Raw genomic sequence first — 22,954 nt, 5'->3', positions numbered from 1 at the left:
CCTGCCAAACCAGACTTGACACTGACCCGCACTCTTTCAGTGTTGTCATTCGAGAGAGAAGAGAAGGCGTCCTGGCTCCTTTCACTAGGAAAGTCACAATTTCAGTCAGAGTTTATTAAGCATCTACTACGGACCTATGTTGTCCTCCTGCATGGCAGGCTGGCAGGGGCAGGGGACAGCGCCTGGCATGCACAGGAAGCAGCACCCATGCCGAGACCCAGCTGGTTCCTCTGAGTGAGCACTGGGAGAATGTGCCCTCGGAGGCCTGCTCAGGTTGCGCTTCCGTGAGGGCTTTGCCAAGGGAAGGAAACTATGGGATGATTTCACGATGATAATTAGCTTGTCAAGATGTGAAACCCCCAGGGAGACTGCCCTGGGCCTTCCCTTCCTCCTAGGGTTCCTGTAAAGAGACCCAGAGTGGGGAGCAAAGGTCCAGGGTCACACTGCTCAGAGTAGAGTGGGGGTCACAGTTCCTGGTTCTCAGACCGGTGCTGTCTGTATTGACTAATGCAGAAATGAGCCAGCAGTCATTCATTCATTCATTCATTCATTCAGCAAACCACAATTAAGCACCTGCTGAGTACCAGGCACTGTTCTAGGGAGCAGCACCAGCAAGCCCCTGCCTCATGCGATTCACTTTCCAGTCGAGCAAGACAGGTGACAAGAGAACAAAAATTCAGGAGATATCATTTAGGCTGTTGTAAGTGCTATAAAGAAAATAAAACAGAATTGCACCTGTAATTAACAAAATAACGGCCCTCAAAGATGCCCAGGTCCTAAAACCTGAAGCTCGTGTAATATTAGTTATATGGCAAAAGGAAATTAAAGTTGCAGATGGAATTACAGTTGCTGATCAGCTGACCTTAAGATAGGGAGAGGAAGGGATGGCCGGTTAGCTCAGTTGGTTAGAGCGTAGTGCTGATAACACCAAGGGTAACGGTTCGATCCCCACATGGGCCCTGTGAGCTGTGCCCTCCTTAAAAAGAAAAAAGAAAAAAGATAGGGAGAGGGTCCTGGAGCATCTGGGGTGCCCAATGTATTCATAGGGTCCTTAAGAGTGAAAGAGGGAAGCAGAAGAGAGAGTTAGAAGAGGTGACAGTGGAAGAAGGTCATAGAGATGCAACACTGCTGGCTTTGAAAATGGAGGAAGGGGCCACACGTGTGCCAAGGAATGTGGGTAGCCTCCAGAACCTGAAAAAGGCAAGGAAACATGGTCATACTGGGTCTCAGCTCCCGCTCCCCACATAAGAACACAGGACATGGTGAGGCCAAAAGGGAACACCCACGGAGCCATACATAGGGGCTTCATACCACTATAGTCTCGCTGGCGGCTGGGTTGGAGACACAGGAAGCAGGAGCCACACATGCTCAATCCGCCGTCTGCTTCTCTACCATCCAATCAACCAACCTTGCTAGCCGCAATCTGTGCTTGCCATCTTAGCCACGGCAGTTATATTAGTGGCTAATGGCTAACTGGTAGTAGATGGCCATCTACTACCCGAGCCAGCACCCTTCTACGTGAAGTCGAGAGCCTGGAAACTGCTCTCTGGGACTCTGTCCCAACAAACATATTCTCCCTTGGAGCCCCCAAGAGGAGCACAGTTCTCCTGACGCCTGGCTTTTGGCCCTGTGAGACTTGTGTCAGAATTCTGACCTACAGAACTGTAAGGTAATACATTTGTGTTGTTTAAAGTCACTCAGGTTTTTACAGCACAAACAGGAAACCAGTAGAGCACCTCAAAGTTCCCTCCTCAGAGAAGCTTCCCTGACCACCTGCTGAATGAAGAAAGCTTTCCTGCTAGTTGCTGTCTATAGGGTCCTTCACAGAACTTATCAGGATTTTAATTCAATGACTTGCTCGTTTACTTTGGGAAGCTGTGGAGGAGGGGCTGAGGAGGTAACACTGGAGGTCAGATCTGAATGACAAGAAGCCACCAGCCAGGAGCAGAACTTTAGAGGCAGGGCAGAGGAGAAGACAGGAGGTGGGAGCAGATACAAGGCCAGGCTCAGAACCTGTCAGGATGCGGGAAAGCATGGCCTGCCCTGGGATGTGCTCCCAAGGTGTCCACTTCCCCTCCCCAGGGACCAGGTAGGCAGCCAGAACACAGACCTGCAGGCCACCTCCATCCCCAGGAGCCTCGTCCTCGCACCAGTTCCTGGGAACTTGGCTCTATTTTCTGAGCAGCTATTTGACCTATGTCCTTGAATATTCCTTTCAAGGAGGCCGCATATCCCTTCTGGAAGCAGTTAGGGTAGAAATCACCAAGTACAGAAACACGACCTGCCGGCAAACAAGGGAAAAAGGCCCCAGGTGCCCCTGGGGAACTCGGTGCCTCCTGGGAAAGAACTCATCCTAAGATGAAAAGGTCTCAGGAATGAGAATCATGACAAGCGACACACTTGTGGGGTTGGATGGGGATTGGGAGACACTGCGCCCCTCTGAATGCACCTGGAGGCCCAAGGAGAAAGAAAGGCAGGAAACACTGCATGCACCGTTACACTGAAATTCTACCACATATTGGCCCGTCCCTCTTCTCCTCCCTCTCTCTCCAGCTATAGCTTCTAACTCCATGTGCCCCAAACCAAATCCAGAATCTTGTTCCCAGATGGCCTCCTCCTCCTATTTCCCTTGCTTCTGATGAAGGGAGCAAAGGACGGGGTCAAAGGCGCCTGGAGATAGTTACCCAGGCTCACTATCTCCAGGCGCCTTTGACCCCGTCCTTTGCTGCCCCACCCCCACCCATAGTCTGTCTGGGTTTCTGTGTCAGCCCCTCCCCCCACCCCCGGGTCATCTTCTCCCTAGTTCCTCCCTGGCCCAGCACCTGGCCCAGCACCTCAGAGCAGGTAACAGCACCTTCACTAACTCATTCTACAGGCCCCACTTCACCCCCCAGGGCCAGGGAAGGTTGTCAGCATGAGGTTGGTTTGTTTTGGGGGCATGCTGTTTTGTTGTGTTCTGTTTTGTGTTTTCAGGCAGCCACTATGGTATATCATTCCTGACTAAGTTGCTCAAATTGCCACCCCAAACGTCTTCTACCAAGACAAGGAGAACTCTGTGGGGAGGAGGCACTCACAGCCTGGGTCCCAGCCAGGGCTCAGGTGGCTGCTCAGCCAGGGAAGATTTCAGGCTCATTTCCTGTCAGGGAGTCTTTAGATTCACTTCCTCCTTCCTGGTGAGATTACCAGGGCAGGGAGTTTACTTACGGCAGACCTCTCCAAAGGAAGGTACTTTGTCCCGCTCTCTGGGCCTCCTGCATCTAGAGGCCTCACTTGGGAGGCCCCAGTCTCTTGGGCACCGGGAGGCTGGGCTCCCTGAACAGGCTGGTCCGGGACTGTGGTCGGCTGGCTCAGGGATCCAAGGCACCAGCTGCGTAGACCCTCTCGCGTTCTCCACTGAAGCAGGGAAATAGGAGCTTGAGCCCTCAGGTACGTTTCTGCCAGAATGCAAAGGGCAATACCTCTGTGTCCACGTTACTGAGAGAAAGGAAAATGGAGGTGAGGAAGGTGGAAACTAAAGAGTGAAAGAGCCTGAGAGAGAAAGGCGAAAGGAGAGGAAGAAGGAAACCACGTAATCAAAGAGATTTCTGAGGTCAGACTGAGGAAGGCAGGTAGCTTTTATCTGAGAGGCCAAGTCTTACCAATTAATGGTGGAATGTGATGAGGATTCTGAGGCTGAGTTCAGGCTCAGTGCAAAGATATGCTCATATAGTAGCACATTTAATCTTCATGTCACATCCGTGAGGAAGGCACCATTACTACCCCCATTTTGCAGATGGGAAACCAAGGCACTGACAGATTAAACAACTTGTCCGGGCAGTGTGGCTGCAATATTTATGCTCCCCACCACTATGCAGCACTGCCTCTGTGACACAGCTGATTCTAAGTCCATAGCTGAAGAGAGCTGGTACAGGAGTAACTTTGCAGATGATTCCTTCAATGAACATTAATTGCACAGATAGTCATTTCAAATAGTTTTGACATGTGCCTCATAGGAGATAACCCAGGAGTCAGGACAGACTTCTCTGAGACTAAGTTTGCCAAGGAAGGTTGGCAGGGGTAGGAGGGCAGAGGTAAGCATTTGACACACAGCAGAATTTAAGAGAAGGGGGTGAGGGAGGAGGGGAGGAGGAGGGCCAGTTCTACATGGAGAGGTCAGGACCTGGTGGTAGGAGGTGAGGCCAGCGAGGTGGTCACTCCCAGGCCAAGCACAGGTGTGGGAAGAAGTTTGGTTTTGTCCAGTGTTTGCTTCAGTCTGTCCATCTGCCTGTCTGCTCTAGTGCATCTGCCCTCCCCCCATACTGGCTGGCAGCTGCCCACCTCAAGCCATGCCAGGCCAGCCAATATTAAAGTGGCTGGTCTCATCCTGGCCTGGCTTCTGGTGGGCAGCAGCCAGCCTCTGTAAGCAGTGGCAGCCCCAGCCCAGCCTAGAGGCCCACAGGGCAGGCCCCCTGGAGAAGGGCAGAAGCTTCCTGTGACCAGCACAGGGACGCTCTGAGAAGCAGGAGTGGGTATGTCTAGGTGTGCCCCCAAGGATGTGGCTGGGGAGATAACACAGAATTCCTGAGGGAAGCCCCACCTTTGGAGTTTGGATCTCAGCTCTGCCTTTTTTCCAGTTGTGTTATCTTGGGCAAATTGTCTGAGCCTCCCTTATTTAAAAAAAAATGGAGACATTAGTCATTTCCTTGGGGTTTGACTGATGTGCATTTTGAAAACGACGACGTGAAGCACCTATCAGGAGGCCTGGCACCTAGTAGGTGCAGAATACCGGGTGGGGCTGCGGTCAAAGCTGAGCACCACTGTGAGCCAGGCACGGTGCATGGTGCTAAGCTTTTAGAAGTGATTAGACGCCCTCTCAGGAGCTCCCAGTCTATCACATGAAATAGTAGATAGATGACAGAGAGTAAAGGGACTGGGGCGGGAGGCACTGTGAGAGAGACGGGAACAAGCTCTGTGATCAGTATCATAATAACAGGTGACTCGTATGGAGGATTGACTGTGTGTCTAGCATGGTGTCAAGTGCTTTACATGAATTATCTCACTTCAGTATAACAAATTTACATGGTAGGTCATATACCCTGTTTCACAGATGAGGAGCTGAGGCCTAAGGAAGTGCCCAAGGTGGTAGCACCATGAATGCTAAAAAGAAGATTTGCACCCAGGCAGTCCAGCTGCAGGGTCCATGCATTGAGGAGATTTCTGCACAGGCCACAGCAGGGAGACCTCACAAAGGAGACAACATTCCACAAAGTATAGGGTTCCCTGGGAGAGAAGAGGTGAGGGCAGCCCTGGTGGAGAAAACTCCATGAGCAGAGCAGAGGCTTGGAGGTGGGAGGTGGGAGTCAACCAGCCAGGTGGGAGAGAAGCTGGGACCCAGGTACAGTGCCACAGACTTGGACATTTCTGCAGACACGGTCAGTTCTATGTTAGAGGAATATTCTTCTGGTGAAAATGTCAAGAATGATGTGGCTTCTGGTAGGGAAGCCATGAGGAGACGGTTGCTAAAAATGCTGAGAAAAAGTTTATGGTCTGCCTGAATTTTCAGGCCCCCGCAAGGCCAGAGGTGTCCAAACCTCAAGACAGAAGGGGGAGGGTGGGAATTTAATTTGAACCTTTCTTGCAATTGTAACTATTGTTTAAAATGAGAAAATCCTTGTTGATGAGGTAGTAGTCTTCTTCTGGATGCAAGCGACAAAAACCAACTCAAACCAGCCACCAAAATAAAAGACCTATATTGGGTCACATAGTGGAAAAGTCCAGAGATAATTCTTACTTCAGGCAAGGCTGGATATAGGGGCTAAAATGACATCCCCCTCTATTTCTTGGATCCTTTCCTCTAGTGTTTTATTCTCACACAGATTCTACTCCTATGGTGGCAAACATACCCATCAGTATCTTCTTCCTGAGTCATCTTGACTCAGCAGCCCCAACTGAACCCCTGGCAAGTCCATCAAAACCCTGGGAAGGCTCTGATCTCCTCAGCCTGGGTCACCTGCCCATCTCTGATTCCATCTCTGTGACCAAGCGATGGAGCTAGGCCTGGGCCATGTGGCCACCCCTGGAGCCAGAAATGGGGCCAGCCCTACCCAACTGCAAGACAGTAGTGGGAGTAGGGGGAGGTCCCAAAGAAAATCAGGGCAGTCACCAGAAGAAGGGAGAATGGATACTTGCCAGATCACCAAAATAACAGATGTCCACCACACCCTACCGTCAACCATTCATTTAATTAGTTACTAAAGCAGTGAATGGCAATATTCCATAAATCATTCTACTTCTGTGAGCTACTTTCTACTTGGGCAAGTCACTTAATCTTTCTAAGTCCCAATCTCCTCATGGGTAAAATGCAGCTAATAAAAGAATCTGCCTCATAAGATTTTGGGGGAATACTAAATGGGAGGACACAGGGCTCAAGATGAGCAGACTAACAATAATAATACTGAAAAATAATAACATGAGAATCATTATTAGTAGTAGTAGTAAGATTCTTTCTCCTTCAGAAATCTCTGGATCCCACACCTCTCTAGGTAAGACTTATTTCCCAAGGCCTGTCCAAGCCCCCCTTGACTTCATTGTGGAGGCTGCCATCTTGGCTAATCAAAGAGGCCAAGACCCAGATGCCTCTGATGAAAAGGAATAGAATTACCCACTGGGTCTCAGGTGAGTTTCCCCATACTTGACCCACTGAAGTAATTCAGACAGGCCGACAGCAGGCCAGCCAGGGCTCGGGGATGAACCCAGATGCTCCAGCAGCCCCTCCCTGATCCAATTTGTCCTCTTTGGTGACTCATAGCCAGGCTCTCAGCAAAGAGGCACAAACTGGCTTCTCCGGCTCCTGTACCCAAAGAGGCCAGAAGCCTCAGATTATCCCATTCCCCAGGACACTGGAGGGGAAGGGGCTGCATGTTTGGCCAGACAACCTCCTCTTTCCTCCTGCTGCTCCGTCAGGGCCTGGAGGAACTCATTCCCTATTCTGAGCACACTTTTGTCTCATCCTTGGGAGGAGGGTGGAGGGCACAGGGCGTATGGCCAAGGGAGGGAGCAAGGGGCTGGGTTGATTAACAACCGTCAGGGGCACATGTCATACCGCATGCTCTGGGTGCATCCTCACATTTAATCTTCACTAAATTAGGGGTTGTGATGGCCATGTACAGACAAGGAAACTGAGGCTGAGAGAGGATTGTGTCCACTGTCCCATGGCAGAAGGCAGACGGGGCCCCAAAGCCTCCACTCTTAACCGCGATGTATACAGACTCGCAGTTCCCCGGCCAGATGAGGCCTCTGCAAACTTGAAAGTGCAAATCTAGCTAGAGCTGCTGTTTCCTGGGGGCTGCCTGAGTGCCCGGCACTGCACAAGAACCTTCAGGTGATAACCCAGTCAGGTGAACTGGGAGGGAAGTACCCCTGAAAACCCACTGAGGACAGAGGGTGGGCAGCTGAGCCATGCGAAGCAAGCAGGGGGCTGGCAAGGAGGGAGGGGGCACAGAATTTTAGGAATTCTCTCTAATCCCACAGAAGCCTTCCTTCTCCACCTTGGCTGACCCAACCCAGGCAGGCGGAAGCCCAACACAGGGAACACTAGGGCTCATATCCACCTTAGGCTAAGAGGGGCCACACCCAGAGTTGGGGTCCACAAACTATGACCCACAGCCAAATCCAACCCACCACCTATTTTTACAAATAAAATTTTATTAGAACACAGCCACATTCATTCATTTACACACTGTCACGGCTGATTTCCTGCTGCAATGGCAGAGCTGAATAGTCGTGACTGAGAACATACTGCCCACAAAGTCCAAAACATTTCCTCTCTGGTCCCTTACAGAACATTTCTGAGCCCTGGTCTAGAGGAGTAAAACAAAGTGGTTAAAAATGTGGGCTCCTGGGTTCATCTCTGCCTGGGTTTCTCAAAGATCCTTTCTTCCTCTGACTCCTACCAGCTGTGAGCCCTGATCTCTCTGTGCCTCAGTTTCCCCAAATTCCTCATTGAACTGCTGCAGGATTAAGTTAGTTAAGATAAGGAAGAGTCTCAGAGCACTGGCTGTTGTCTTATTCCGGGAAACATCCTAGGAACTTAGGGAGACGAGCTCTGAGCATCCTGGGCCTCCTCAAATCTTCTTGCATCTCCTGCTATGCAGCCCTACATGGCCCAATAATTCTCCATTGGTTAGAGCTGGAGAAAACCATTAAAACCAATAAATAAAATTAAAACAGGGCATAGAGGAAATAATGGGCTTATTTCCTTCCGAAATAAATGTCACTGGGACAAATTCTTGGAGCCACCAGCCTTATTATTTATAGATTTATTCGCTATTTATCTCCCTCTGTATTGGTGACATGATCAATAATTGCCTATAAATACCGGGAGTTTATAAGGACAGTTTAAAGAATGAAAGGCAGCTTCTGGTTACTTTGACTACCGCACACAGGCCTGGGCCACGACAGTCAGTGTTCAGGGTGGCCTTGGGGGATGATTGAAAATCAGGGCAAGGTACAAACAGGCCGGGCAGGGTTAACGCATCCCCAGGTTCCAAGCCAGACTCTTCGCAATGCCCTGACTCTGGGGTGTGCGCGCATGTGTGTGTGTGTGTATGTGTGTGTGTGTGTGTGTGTGTATGCATACATCTGTCACTGACAGTCTTTTAGCGTCTCTGCTTCTTCATTGTTCTGTTCATGTCTCTCTACCTCAGTCTTAGCTCTTTCTTCCTGAGTCTCCCTCAGACCCCGTTGTTCCCTCTATAGTTTCCATCTTATACTCCAATACACGTAGAATCCGTACCTTGTAATGACTACCTGCCCACATATGGCAGAACAGAAAGAAGCTCATGGAAGAGTAGCTAGTGTCCCCCTGCGTTTGGTGACAACATTTAGCCCACAGAATTTCCAGAGATGTTGAGGAAAATGACCTGAGCTTGAATTTCCAGGGGAGGCTAGTTAGATTCTAAAGTTTGAGCAGATCCTCTGGACAGAGTTCAGCTTTGGAGAAAACTGTTGAGATGGGGTAAAAAGGAAGTAGCCACTTAAACAGAGGGAGGAGCTCCTGTTAGGTGTTTTGTTTCCTTCCCTTATTTTCTCTCCCAAGCAGAAAGTCACTCACTTCCCGCTAAGAAGTGAGTGACTGCACACCTACTATGTGCCTTGGTGCTAGCAGCAGGGACAGGGATGAAGAAGGCACTCAAGAGCCATTGCCTGGAGGGGAATCCAGCCCAAAACTCAATGATGGCCGTGAAACAGGACAGCAAGGTGCCTTAGTAGGAGTCTCAGAGAGGCTGGGAAAGCCCAGGAGCCAGGGATGAGGGAAGGCTTCTTGGAGGAAATGCTACCTCTTCCAAGCTACCTCTTCCAGTTTCATCACTGGTTCTGTGTAAGTCTTCCTGTGCCCTTCATTGCCCTCAGAACAAAACCCTAGGCCACTATCCCAGTCCTTAAAATGCTAATGATTCTGTTCCCTTCCCTTCTTCACTTTGGTCTCTACCATCAGAATATCATGTTCTGCCTCTCCTCTGAGCCTCCGCACATGCTTTTCCTTCTGCCTGGAATACCTTCCAGGAGAACTCCATCTGCCAAATGTCACTTCCTCCAGGAAGTCTTCTCTGACAAACTCCTGGGCTGGGAGCTCCCCTGAAGGAAGCTCTCCCTACCAGAGCACCTAGCCCTCTGCGCCGTAGCCATCCACGAGCTTGTCCCTACCCCCTTACGCTGTGTGTTTCTAGAAATGGGGAACCTTGTTGGTTCTCTTCTCTGTTCCTACCCTCAGCATAGTGATTTCTCAGAGATGATTCTCAGGAAATATTGTAGGATAAGTAATTAAGTAGAATTTTTTAAAAAGATGTCACAGAGGTCTCCTAACCAGGTGGGCTCAAAGGGGTCCCCTGCTCAGCTCATGACTGTGTGATGTCTCAGGCTTGTCTGTGGCAAGAGGGAAGTGTCAGCCACCTCCACTGTGTTTCCTCTGGTTCCTGAAGGCTGATGCTGTGGCGAGGACCCAGTTCCAACTCCACGTGGCCCCACTCCAAGGATGACAAACCTTGCATGGGAAAGAATCTGCATCCTCCTCTGCTTTAGCCAGAAGGGCTGTGCTTACTTTAGTAGGTCTGCCATGGGGCGGGCACAGATGCTATAGCACAGATGCTATTTTCCATCCTTGCCCCAAACGTTCAATTGCTCAGTGAAGGAAATTTCAAGCCCTCAGTGGCATGTAATCATCGTCCCTCAAGCCAGGACACTTTATTGGTGTAGAATTGTCCTTTGAGCTCCAATTAAAATGCCTGCTTTTTCAAGAGTCAAGCCCTGTTCTTAGACACACAGAGGCCCCTCACGCCCATGCCCTTCATTGTTGGGAAGCGGTGAGAGAGGGTCCATACCAGGCCTGCCGGCCACCGTGCCCACTGTTTTCACCCTCTGCTCTCTGCGGTCAGTGGCGTGAACCCCAGCTCTGCCACCACAGCTGTGAGACCCTGGGCGTGCTACCCCCCTCTTCCAGCCTCAGCCTCCTCCCCTAAGAAGTGAAGACGGTAGTGGATTCATCTCACCGGGATTTGGTGAGATGTATGTGTAAGATTCTTAGCCTGATCTGAGGAGCAAGCACTCCACAAACGGTAGCTACTTTTATTATTTTGTTTATAATGTATTATTTTTATTATCAGCTAAAGCAATCTTGCTCAAGGCCTCACCAAGAAAACAGTCTGGTCCCTCTCTCCTGACAGAGGTGCTGGGAGGGGTTCCCAGGGCCTGGCGTTCAGACAAGAAGAAAAGTCAGAAAAACATGCTCCTGGGAGGACATAGAGGCAGACGAGGGCTCACTCTCATGGGGGCAGCATGGCATAGGTTGTCCCCCAACCTGAGGTAACGCAAAGGTGAGGGGGCTTCTTGGACAGGCTTAGGAGGAGAGGTAGAGACCCCTGCCCAGGCCAGGCTAGTTCTTCGGGGAGCCCTTGGTCAGAAGTGGGGAGAAGGGTGGTGCTGTGGGAAGACAGGGAGCCCAGGACTGGGAAGGCCGAGGGGAGGAAAGGACAGATTGGTTTTATGCTGTTTTGAGTTGGTTTCCTCAGAGGTAGGCCCTAAGGAAAAGCTACAAGGGAAAGATAAGATACAGAGGACTCCAGGAAACAGGAAGAAGCTGACGTCCCAGCTCCTATAGGGCCATAAAGAAATGTCACAAGAAAGCAGGCAAATACTGTGACGGCATTTTGGTTCCGCAGAAAGAACAAACATCCATGTAGGAACCCTGCCATGGAGGTGCTCTAGCAGGAAACAGCAGGGTGAGTGGGGCCTGACAACAGGGAGGAGATGGGGTGATGCCATCGGGCCAGCAAGCCCCTTCTAGACAGGTGGCCTCCCTGCCCAACCCCCATTTCAGGACTGGTAAATAATGTCACCCTCATTTGGCAAAAGAGGTAGCCTAGGCCCAGACAGGTGTGTCCCAAAACACACAACTATTAAGTGGCAAAGCCAAGTCTGTGATCCAAAGTCCATCCTCTTTCCCAACATCATAGGCCTGTTACTGCCTGATTATTTCAGGAGCAAAATCACACGTAGTGCCCCCATGCTCAGCCCTGGCATTTGCACCTTCTGGTGGGACTTGTCTGCAACAGGAGCTGATATGTTGTAATGGCTGAGAAAGGGACTCCAGTAGCCCAGACTTACAGATGTCTAGCTTAGCATCATCAGGAGAAAAGAGCCTCTCTCTCTCCCCAGTTTCCATAGATCCATCCCAGGAAAAACTCTGATTGGCCTTGTCTGGGTCACATGCCCCTTTCTGAAACAATCATAAAGAAAACACAATGCTCTGATTGGCCAACCCCTTTGGACAGGGTGGGGTACCTATTTAGGACCACAGGTCAGTGTTTAATCATGATTTAGAGGGCCAGGGAAGGTTTCCCAGAGGAAGTGACTTCTACACTCAGACCTGAAGGATGAATAGGAGTGTTCTAGGCAAAGAGGCAGAGGAACGGTGCGCAGACAGAGGGACTAGCAATGCAAAGGCCCAGGATGCTCCAGGGAGTGTCTCGCTCACAGCCACTTCCCCCAGGCCTCGGGCACAGCCTGACTTCCCACGAGTGCTCAGGGAATATTTCAGGTATGGAATCTATAATTACCTGTGCAGCCTTAGGTAAGTCACTTGCCCTCTCTGAAATTCAGCTTTCTTCTGTAGTCAGTGGTTTAATCACCCTAACTTTCCAGGACTATGCAAGACTCCAATTCCCCAGATACTCAAGTACTTGACTTGTACTAGACCTGCAGGAAATAAGGCCTCCCTGCCATGGGAGGGAAAGAGGGGCTTATGCACTTGGCCAGAGCTGCTTGGCCAGAAATCAGAAGGGGTTCGGAGGGAGGAGGAGGACAGAGGGAGAGACTCAAGGGCAGACAATGGGCTCTCCAGTCAGGGAGGACTGGGGCAATTCTCAGCAGTGTGTGCCTCCCCACTCCCTACCCCCAGCCCCCAGGCCCTACTTTCCGTCCTCCACCCTCCCACCTCATCTACTGTGATCAACACTACACTGGCACCACCATATCTGTGCCTGGACCCATCAAGTCACCATGCAGGGCAGTAAGACATCTCTCCCTCTGCCCTTGCCCCTGAACTTCCTAACCTGAGTAACAGGTTGTGACAATCTCAGCAGGAACAAGGAGGAACGAACGTGTTCTGGGTTTGGGTGACTGCAGACAGGATTATGGCCACACCCTGCCTGCATACCTGTTTCACATGCCTCTTTCCCTCTCTGCTAACCCCAATAGGCCAGCCCTGGGCTCCAGCTCCACAGCACACAGGGGCTGGCAGGGAGAGCTGGTTCTGGACTCAAATGAGCAGAGAGCCCTGCAGGTGCCGAGTGGGTAGTTGGGGACTCAGCCAGGGGGGGACATCAGGCTGGGAGAGCCCTCGCCACCCCTGTCCCTCCCCTGAGGGAGTCCCTGCTTGGCATGGGAATGGCAGCAAGAGGCTAGCCCCCTGCTCAGGTACGTGCCCCTATCCTCTGCCTCAGCCCCATCTCTCTTCTGTCTCTCTAAACGTCTCTCTCTCTCTCTCTCTCTGAATCTGGGTGGACACAGGTCGTATTTTCTGTCTGTTCTCATCCTGGTCCCTATCTCTCTCACTGCTGTCTTGTTCTTTCTCGTCTTTCTGCCTCTCTCTATCTCTGCCGCCTCCCTCTCCTCTTCGTCTTTATCTTCATCGCTCTAGCCTGTCTCTGTTCACACTCTCTCTCTGAATACCCATGTCTGTCCATTCATCTGTCCATCCCCTCTTGTCTGACTCTGACCCTGTCCTTCCATCCTGCCCAGCCCCCAGTTCTCCGAGATCCTCCACACACAGGGGACCCCCAAGTGTGTCCTTCAAGCCTCCCTCATCCAGGGCCGTGGGCTCCTGGACTGTAGGTCACATCCCGAGAACATTCAAGAGCATAATATACTTTTGTATATGGAAACAAAAAAAAGTTGCTCATCTGAATTTCAGAAAGTTCTACAAAATTTCTGTGGGGGGCAGGGTCCCTGAGATAGTTGCGACAGTCTAGCTTTCTCAACCGGAAGACCCTAGGGGGGTAGGACCAGAGTGGGTGGAAGGACTTTTATAATTCTCAAGAGGAGACGTGGATTTGTATGTGCTGTTGTTGTTTCAATATGAAGGACTGGCCCAGCCCGGCCGCCTCAGTACCCAGTCTGGATCCTTGACAGTTGGGCTTTAGACACCATGTCTATTGAGATAGATTCTAAGGATAAAGAAGATTCTGAGGTAGGGAGGGGAGAGGAAGAGTGGTGGGAGCAGGTCATTGCTGCGGGGAGTCTCAGCCTGGGACAGTTACCACTAGCCCCTGAGAATTCGCTTGCATTTCCAGAGACCTGCTGGGTGTTTTCAAAGCTGCCCAATCACTGGAAACTGCCAGTCCCTGTGTCTGACACAGGGGAGAGTTGGGCCCAAGATGACCCTACCCCTGCCCAGGACTCAAAAAATGAGGAAATTTCCATTTCAACTCTCCTTCTAAGACAAAAAACCCTGGCAGTGGGACCCTGTGAGAATTGGGCAGCTGGAGACCTGCCTCCAAATTCTGACTCTGACCCTTGCAAGGTGAATAAGCCTGGGCTTAATCGTGGTGAGTCTTAGCTTACTCACCCCAAAATGGGGGTTTATGAGGATTAGAGGAGATACTGCTTACATAGTGTCCCATGCAAAACCACCTGTGACATGTGGCTCCTTATTATAGTTCATTTTGCTACATCAGCAAAGATCTCGAGCTTCTTCCCCCTGATGGTTTCCCAGGAGCAATGTCTCTCAGCTGGCTGGGGGGACGGAAGGATGGATGGATGGGTGGATGGATGGATGGATGGATGGATGGATGGATGGGTGCGTGGGTGTGTGGGTGGGTGGGTGGATGGATGGATGGATGGATGGATGGATGGATGGATGGATGGATGGATGAGTGAGTGAATAAATCAATTCTCCAAGAGACGGTGGCTGGCAGGCTGCACCTTCCTCTGCTTTCTAATCTCCACACTCGAGAAAGACATTTTGGATATAAAATTTGAGGGGCAAAAACGAAGGACAGGTAGAGACAGGGAGGAAAGGAAGGAAACTGCTCCCCCGTTTCATATGGCAGGTGGTGAGGAACCAAACTGAAAAAGCGGTGATCTCCTCAGGTGGAGGTACCTGTCCCTACTCTTCAGCCTTGTGCATTTTCAGACTCCAGATTCCGGTTTCCAATGCAATTGTTTTCTCTCCACAGGCTAACGCTGACCCCAAGCCACTCCTCACCTGAGCAGGATGAGAGTCACAGGTAGGGCCAGGCTTGGAGGATGCTAAGGCTCGTGGTTGAGGTCCAAAATTGGTTTTGGAATCATTTCTCTGTCAACAGTATCTGCACATCTTGCACTCAGAGGTCATCTGGCTGCAACTGTTCTCAAATGGCCAGGCCAGAATTCCAGGAGGAAATCAACCCAGGGAGAGAGAACGTAGAAGAATGGAAGAGACAATTTCCTGCCTCTAAGCTGAAGGGCTAGAGAAACTCTGGCACAGGGAGCCCCCCTGGCTGGGATCCTGGGCATTCCTTATCTTGGAAACCCCTGACTCTAGTTGGAAATTAGGGACAAATACTTGCTTCAAGAGGGGTCTTCTGGAATCCTCACATCACAGGACTGGGCACGAGAAGCCTTTGCTTTCTAGTCTGCATCTTCATGCTGTACAGATAGAGAAGCTGAGGCACCAAATAGGAAATGAACACAATGCGTTTACATTCCCAAACAGTGTGAGGAGCGAGGATCACAAGCTTTAGAGTCAGCTCACCGCTCTGAGTTCAAATCCCACCTTTATCACTTGAACCTAAGTTTCCTTATCTGTAACGTGGACACTCAATGGGATCCACACAGAGGGTTCCTGTGAGGATGAATTGAGATACTGCATGTAAAAGCTGTTGGCACAGTGCCTGGCACAAAAATGAGTGTTGTATAAGGTGAGCTGATGTCCAGCGGGAAATCTGGGTGCCTACAGCCCCAGAAGATGACAGACCCCCATAGACCTGAGCCACCCCCCACAGGATCCAGGGGTCCTCCTCCCACACCCCAAGTAGCTTGACACCAGCACAAGGCCACAGAGCTGAATTCAAGGCTGAAGAGAAGGGTGATGCCAAGAGGAAGGGCAGGTGAGGAGGGAGGGCATGTGGCCTGGCAGTGGCTTGGATTCGGAAGGCGGCAGGAGCTCCCGGAGTCCCTGAGCTGGGAAGTCTACTGCAGCCCGCTTCTCACCCTGTGGCAACATGAGGAAAGGGAGTGGAACAGAGAGCTCTGGGGGGTCCATGCCATGTGTGGGCTTGCTCCCTAGTGCTGGTAGGCAGGTCAGGGAGCAATCTGTCTGTGAGGCAGGGGAGACCTCAGCAAGGCTGCTGTGTGTTCCTGTGGACAGCATTGTGTGGTTATTGTGATGGCTTTCAAGGGGAGTTGGTGGAAAATGTGAGGAGCCAACCCCACCCCACCCCCCAAGTCATTGGTTCAGTGGCAAAGGTGTTACCATGTCCACTATGAGACCGAGGGACTCCAACTCAGAGAGGCCAAGCTCCTGCCCAAGGTCACACAGCAGTGGATGGCTGCCCTGAGCACACAGCCTTCCTGACTCCTGTGGCAGGGCTCACCTCCCCGGGCTGCCTGCAGCAGAGCCTGCCTCCTGCTTTCCCACTGCAGTGCTCAGGTCCCATCTCAGGGTGCTGGATACAGTGCAGATTCCCAGACCTCACCCCTAGGGATTCTCTCTCTGGAGGGGACTACATTTCTCTCCCAGTGGTCCCACCTTGGGGAATGCTGCCATGTAACTTTGCAGCATGACCTCACCACTTGATCGTCGCATGAATTCACACTGGTCTCACCTTGTGGGCCTGTGGACTGGTCCACAGCATGGGGTCTCCTGATGTGGTCTCACTGTGGGGATGTGGTAAGGACTCGCGTGGTCTCACTACGTAGCCTTGCGATGTGGTCTCATGGCAGCATCTCCTTGCTCTGCAGATCTGCTTCGCATCCTGGCCCTCATCTTTGTCCTGATCACCTCATGGATCTTTATTTACGGCTATTTCAGCTTCAGCAAGAGAACCATCGGTCTACCCCCCTGGCTGGGTGAGTGCAGCTCCCTGTTGGGGCAGGGCCGGGAACGAGGGAGGGCTAAGGGCCAAGGCTCTATTCCTCCCTCCATCCCTGGGTGACCCAGGAGACATGGCAGGATGTGGGTCCACTTTTGGGACCCCAGCCATTGTGGGGTGGGAGGTGAGAGAGGAAACCCTCAATCCCTCAAAAGCCTGGAGCCCATGGGGAACACAGATGTGTTCCCAGGCCCTGGCAAAAGCATGTGCATCAAGGGCCACTTTGGAAAGATGACCCAAGAAAGAAGGGAGAACAGAGGGGGAGAAAAAAGAAGGGTGGTGGGGGAGGGAGACAGGGAAGGAAGGAAGGAAGGAAGGAAGGAAGGAAGGAAGGAAGGAAGGAAGGAAGGAAGGAAGGAAGGAAGGAAGGAAACTGCGTTGAGTGGCTTCCACCTGCACTTGCCGTTCCCTCTGCTTGGGACGCTCTTCATGCCGATTTCCTCAGCTCCTTCTCAGCCTTCAAGGCTGAGCTCAGATGGTACCTTCTCAGAGAGGCCTTCCCTGACCACCCCAGCCACAGCCACGCCCCACTCCTATTTCAGCCTCTCTCATGTCAGCCTATTGTCTTCAGAGCATCATCGTCATACATCATTATGCCATTTATTTATTTGTTTACCTGGCTGTTGTCTATCTCCACCCTCTGGAATGTAAGATTCCCAAAGGCAAAGATTTTATTTTGTGTACATCCACTCCCTAGCACCTGGTGCAGAGCAGATGCTTGGGAAACACTGATAAATGAAACAAAATTGGATGGGTGAGTGGGTGATCAGCTGGATGGTGGATGGATGGACGATGGATGGGTGATGGATTCTAGCTGCTTTCCATGCGTAGTCTCCGCTAAGCTGCACAAATGCCCCCTGGGGTCATCCATGGTGTGGTTGTGGAGTGGACTCATGCATGAATTCATGTTGTAATTTTATGTGTGGTCTGGGAAAAGAAAAGCTCAGGGAGATTAAGAAACTTGCCCAAATGATTCTTGTAGATGTCAGAACAGGAATGGGAACCCAAGTCTCCCAGTTTTAAATCCTTTCAAAGGAAGAAGAGAAAGAGAGGGGATTTATGTACCTCTGGACTTGTCTCCTTGAAGACCAAGAACCACAGTGAAACATAATGACCGGCAGTGGCCCGAGCCAGCTCATAGCTTCACAGCAGCAGGAAACTAGTCACCCCGTCTTTAACACATACTCTCCACCGTGGAGGGTCATAGGTCCCTTACCCACTTCTTATCGAGAATGGCCCACACCAAGGTCAGGATGGTTTACACAGAGGTGTGGTGGTCACCATGTCCCCAGGCCCAGGGCCCTGCTTCTGCAGACTAAAGGCTGACTTGCTGTGCTGATGGTCTTGGACGAGACGGGCCCAGGTCAACGTAGGAGGCTCAGGCCAGGAGAGCAGCTCAGGGGGTCCTCTAGAGGAGAGAGCCCCAGCCCCAGGTGGGCGAGGGGACAGTGTTTGAAAGGAGACCCCAGAAATTGTTTCCCTCTCAAATCTCAACTACCTCCAAGCAATGGTCATCAAGCCACTACTGTGTGTTAGGTCTCAGGGACCCTGAAATGGGGAACATGTGGCCCCAGTTCATTGTCTGAGTCAGGAAGACAAACAGACTGAATTACAGAGTCTATGAAAATGAGAGTACATGAGCGTGATTCCGAGTCTAGAGAAATGCTTCCTGTGGCAAAAAAGGTACCCAATGGGAAAAGTGACCATCAAAACCCAGTAGTAACATTAATTTACTTCAGAGGTTCCTAACCTGGTTGCACACACCCCCACCTTATATTTGGTGCATTAATATAGAAGCACATCTATTACTATAACACAAATTTATTTTTAATGTTTTTATTGTATATTGATATATAGTTGGTTTCATTTCTAATCCAACCTATTTTATTTTACAATTTAATAACTTGTAGTCTGGTATAGCAGGATGTGCTATTTCAAGAGAAGTGGGAATAAATTTATTCTCAGGGGAGTTCATAGGCTTTTCCAAACCACCATCAGGGTCCATAGCACACACATCAGGAGATTAAGAACTCCTGATTTACCGGGCAAATTAGGCAGGGTTCTTTCTGACAGGAGTGATAAACCCAATTCTCACTGGTTTAAACAAAATGGAATAGCTCATGTCATGTAATTGGGAAGTCCATGGATACAGGCTTCAGATGTGGCTGGATGTAGGTGCCCCCACAAAGCCTCAGAGTCTCTATGGCACCGGGCTCTACTTGTTGGTACCTAACCTCATTCTGTGGGCAGCTTTCTCTCTAAGGCAGGTGTGATGGAGACCTTCTCTCCAGATGCTCATCTTCCAGCTTAGCTGAAAGAGGCACTTCTGTATATCAACCTAGGGAAGGGCTCTGTCCCCAGAGGAATGGGACATTCTGAGTGGCCCAGCCTGGGTCCCATCCTACTTCAAGGGCCTTGGAGGCAGGGAGTAGCGACACTCCAGGATGAACAGCCCCTTGAGGTCCAAATGGAAAGCGTGTCAGTGTGGGGATCCTCCCCAAAAAGAATGTTCTCTCCCCCAGAATTTCTGTGGCCACTGGGGGCCCTGTCCTCTAGGACTTACTGGGTATGGTGGGACACCTGATATAGAAATGCAGGAACAACCAGGACACAGTGTGAATGTCAGAAAGGGACCAAAAGTCCAAAGGCCCAGTGCAGTAGGTACTGGGGGCGTCAGGAAAGGGACACTCTGACGTGGCTGAACAACAACAGCTGTATACTCCAGCCCTTCCCTAGGCCAGGGCAACAGACGCTGGGCTGGGCCCCTACAGCCTGACCTCACTGGATCTTCTCCACAGCCTGCAAGGGTGGGCGTGATGACCTCCTCTGTGAGGCAAGAACTCACACCCAGTCACACAGCCAGGAGTCAGGGCTCAAACTCCAGTGGTTCTCACAATGGAGTCCTGCTTCTTTATAACTATTAGAGTCATGTCTGTGTGTGTGTATGAGTGTGCATGTGTGTGTCTGTGTGTGTCTACGTGTATGTGCATGTGTCTGTGCTTGTATGCATGTGTACATGGGCTTGTGTGTGTGTGTGTGTGTGTGTGTGTAAGTGAAGGGGTGGCAGCAGCACGTGAGGGAGGGCTCCCAGATGAGATGGGACTTTAAAATCATTTCAACATCCGCCATGGGAAGGGGACTCTGCTTGGCCAGGCCAACACCACTCCAAATTCCCTTCTTCCAATTCCCCTGTCCCCAGCCCCCAACCTCCATCCTGCAGGCGAAAGCCCAAAGCACTTTCTCTCTAACCAGATTCTGTCTTCTCTCCAGCAGGTTCAGACTCCAAGAAGATCCGTGAGTATCTCCCCAGTCACCCCTTTGCCTTGGGGTGAGATGACCCAGGGTTTCTACTCCCAGGCTTGCAGGTCCCAGAAAAATCTCTGATTCCAGAGTCTGTCCAGCAATCTCCTCCCGTGATCCAATGGTACTTTCTGAAACTCCCAAGCCATGTGGCAGGGGTAGCCCCTTCTCAGCCATTCAGACTGATGGGAACAGCTCAGTTGTCCCCTTTCCCCAGTCCCTGTACTCTGCAGTCTGGACTGTGTCCCACTCCTGCCTTCCTTCTCTGAGTCCCCTCACCCAGCTGGGAGCCCTGAGGATGGGTGCTATGCTTATTATCACCATTGCAATGACCCTGAACTTGGCTCATGGTCCCTGCTCCAAAGTACCAGCATGCCAGGTACTTGAGGGACCCCCAGAGGCAAACAGGAGGTGGTGCCGTTGTCTGTTGGGGTAGAAGTGCTAATTGTGCCAAGAGAGGTGGGGCCAAGTGTTCTGGGCTCCAGGAGGGCCACCCCCTTCCAATGGGATGGGGTCAGGGAGGGCATCAGGGAGGAGGTGGCTCTTCAGCTGTGCCTTGTGGAGGACAGAATGGCCCATGCAAAGGCCTAGAGGCAGGAATGCTGGGACTCCAGTGGAGACCTTGGCTGCAGAGTCAGTGATGTGAGGAGCAGAGAGGGGAGGGAGCGCTGGGAGGGCAAGAATGCTGCAGGCCTCATAGTGGACACTGCAGATGTCTGAACAGCAATGATCCCAGCTCTCCAGGTGTGGACAAGGTGGAAGGGGGAGATAGTTATGACAATGATAATAGTAACAATGATTGAGTGCCTACTGTGTGCCAGACACTGTATTCAGAACTCTACAGGCATCTCATGCAAGTCTCACCACAACCTTATGTGGGTGCTAGAATTATCCCCATTTTATAGATGAGGAAATTGAGGCTCAGAGAGGTGAACTCTCTGGGTCAAGGCAATATAGCTGTAAGTGGTGGAGTAGGAGTCAACCTCCCAGTCTAATCCAGAGCCTACCCTCTCAACACCTCCTTGCAAGAGGCCACACCTCCGGGCCCCGCCCTCCCACACAGACTGGTGGTGACTGAAGAGGGATCGAGCTCCAGGAATGGGATTTTACCTGACTGCGAGGATATGGACGGCCCAGTGCACCGTGGGGTCACAGACAGCAAAGACTGTGAAAATCAACACAAATGATTCATCCCACACCCCAATCCCATCTCCCTGAAGCCTCCTGAGTCATACTGTGAAGTCGACACAGAGTCACAACATCTCGGTGCTGAACAAACACTCACACATCACCTGCCGGGGGGATGGCAAATGCTCGCACACATTCCCACCTGCCTCCTCCACGGTAGACACCCCCAGTTGACCCCAGCACGCTTTCCGCCAAGCCCACAGGGAGCCTCAAGAGTTTTATTATTAAGCCTCTGACAATAGAGCCATTGACACTGAAGACGAAACCTCTTTGACAGCCCTGATCTAAGCCAACTTCCTCATGTTACAGTGGGCAAAGGTGAAGGGAGAGATTTCCGGCAAGTCACAATGCAGGTCTGAAATGCGGCCCAACATCCTAACTGCGCCCTCCTCCAGGGCGGTTTCACTCCCTGAGCAGCAGTACTAGAGGCTCCCACAGGGGTTGAGCAGCTGGTGAGGGTGGCCCCCAAGCCCAAACCCAGAGAGCAAATCCCCTGCCTCCCAGGGGCTGACACCCCCCTGGGCACCATCCCTGTCATGCAGGGTGTCAGGCGGAACGTCATGCGGGGTCTCTAGTCCCGCTCCCCACATAAGAACGCAGGACATAGTGAGGCCAAAAAGCAACACCCATGGAGCCAAGGATAGGGGAGTCATACCACTATATTCTCACTGGCGGCTGGGTTGGAGACACAGGAAGCAGGAGCCACACAATTTGCAAGCTGCCATCCGCTTTCTGCCAACCAACCAACCCCACTTGCTAACTGCAATCCACGCTTGCTAGCTCAGCCACCATCTTCTTGCTAGCCCCCATTTTCTGCTAGCGTAGCCACAGAAGTTATATTAGTGGCCAATGGCTCACTGGTTACAGCTGAAAGCCAACTAGCCACAGCTGATGGCCATCCAATCACAGTTGATGGCCATTTACTACCTGAGCCAGCACCTTTCCACGTGAGGCCGAGAGCCTGGAAACTGCACTCCTGGTTCTGTCTCCACAGTCCCCTTCGTCCCTCAGCTGGACCGTGAAAACTGGATGGTCAGAAAATCAATTCTGGAAAAGCCTGCTTAAGCCTGCCTGTTGACATTGGGCTTATCAGACTTAGCTGCAGTTGATTAGGCTCTAGGCAAACTCAACGGTGGTCCCCAAGGCCTGACACAACCCCTCCATCATAGGTGACAACCTCTGGTCTCAAGAGTGAACTGGCCTCTCCCTGAAGGGCCAGGTGGCCAGAAGTGGGGCTCCAAGGCTCATAGGAGAGCAAGACCCTTCCCCAGCCTCGTCCTCTGCCAGGCCCGCTGGCCAGGGCTGGGCCCCATTGTGCAGGGTCCTGTCCAGAGGGTGGGGAAAGGGGAGTCAGGTCCCCGTCTCCAGCCCTCCCTCCTGAGCCACAGGTCTGAACAGCCCCTCAGGGTGTTTCTCCTCCGTCTCTCACTCTCTGGTGATTATGTCCTGGCTGAGCTCTGGTTACACCCATGAGGTGGGTGTGCTGAAAGTCAGGGGCGCAGAGCCTTGGACAGGAATTCCGCTCAGATCACCAGGGCTGCCCACTCAGCTGAGGGTGCCCTGGCGTGGGCTACACTCACTCCTAGGAAGGGGCACCTTTACCTACTCAGAGGTGTCGTGGGCTTGCCAAGCCTTGCACCAGTGGGTTCTGTTCCCTGCTAAGGGGGTGCATTTTCCTGATTCACATCGAGGCTCCCTATAGGCTGGCAAGAGCACTGGACATGCTAACCGTCTGTCCCAGCCTCTGGCTCAGCCCCGCCCAGTGCTGTTTGCTCATTCAATGAATATTTATTGTTGCCTCCTGTGTGCCAGGCACAGGAGATATTGAAACGGTTTAACAAGATAATAAATATAAAGCA

General features: G+C 51.6%; 1 protein-coding gene across 6 annotated transcripts in view; it reads left to right on the top strand.

Annotated features, from left to right (window-relative positions):
- The first annotated feature begins 3,118 nt into the window (after window positions 1-3,118).
- The window catches only part of FAM3D (FAM3 metabolism regulating signaling molecule D), a 36,168-nt gene continuing 16,332 nt past the window's right edge, over window positions 3,119-22,954 (top strand). For 2 of the 6 annotated variants that reach the window (XR_012489726.1, XR_012489723.1), the window contains exons 1-4: window positions 3,165-3,426; window positions 14,712-14,762; window positions 16,477-16,584; window positions 19,878-19,901. Coding sequence is in view for 1 of the 6 variants with exons in the window: in XM_019724121.2 (XP_019579680.2) it covers window positions 14,750-14,762; window positions 16,477-16,584; window positions 19,878-19,901 (145 nt within the window). In the remaining 5 variants the exon portion in view is untranslated. Of the gene's footprint in view, window positions 3,427-12,523; window positions 12,952-14,711; window positions 14,763-16,476; window positions 16,585-19,877; window positions 19,902-22,954 lie in introns of those variants that run through there. The other 4 variants (XR_012489725.1, XM_019724121.2, XR_012489727.1 and 1 more) reach the window with 4 other exon arrangements.

Source organism: Rhinolophus sinicus, linkage group LG10, assembly GCF_036562045.2.
Source record: "Rhinolophus sinicus isolate RSC01 linkage group LG10, ASM3656204v1, whole genome shotgun sequence".
NCBI classification, from domain to species: Eukaryota; Metazoa; Chordata; class Mammalia; order Chiroptera; family Rhinolophidae; genus Rhinolophus; species Rhinolophus sinicus.
This window is presented reverse-complemented; position numbering and strand designations above follow the sequence as displayed.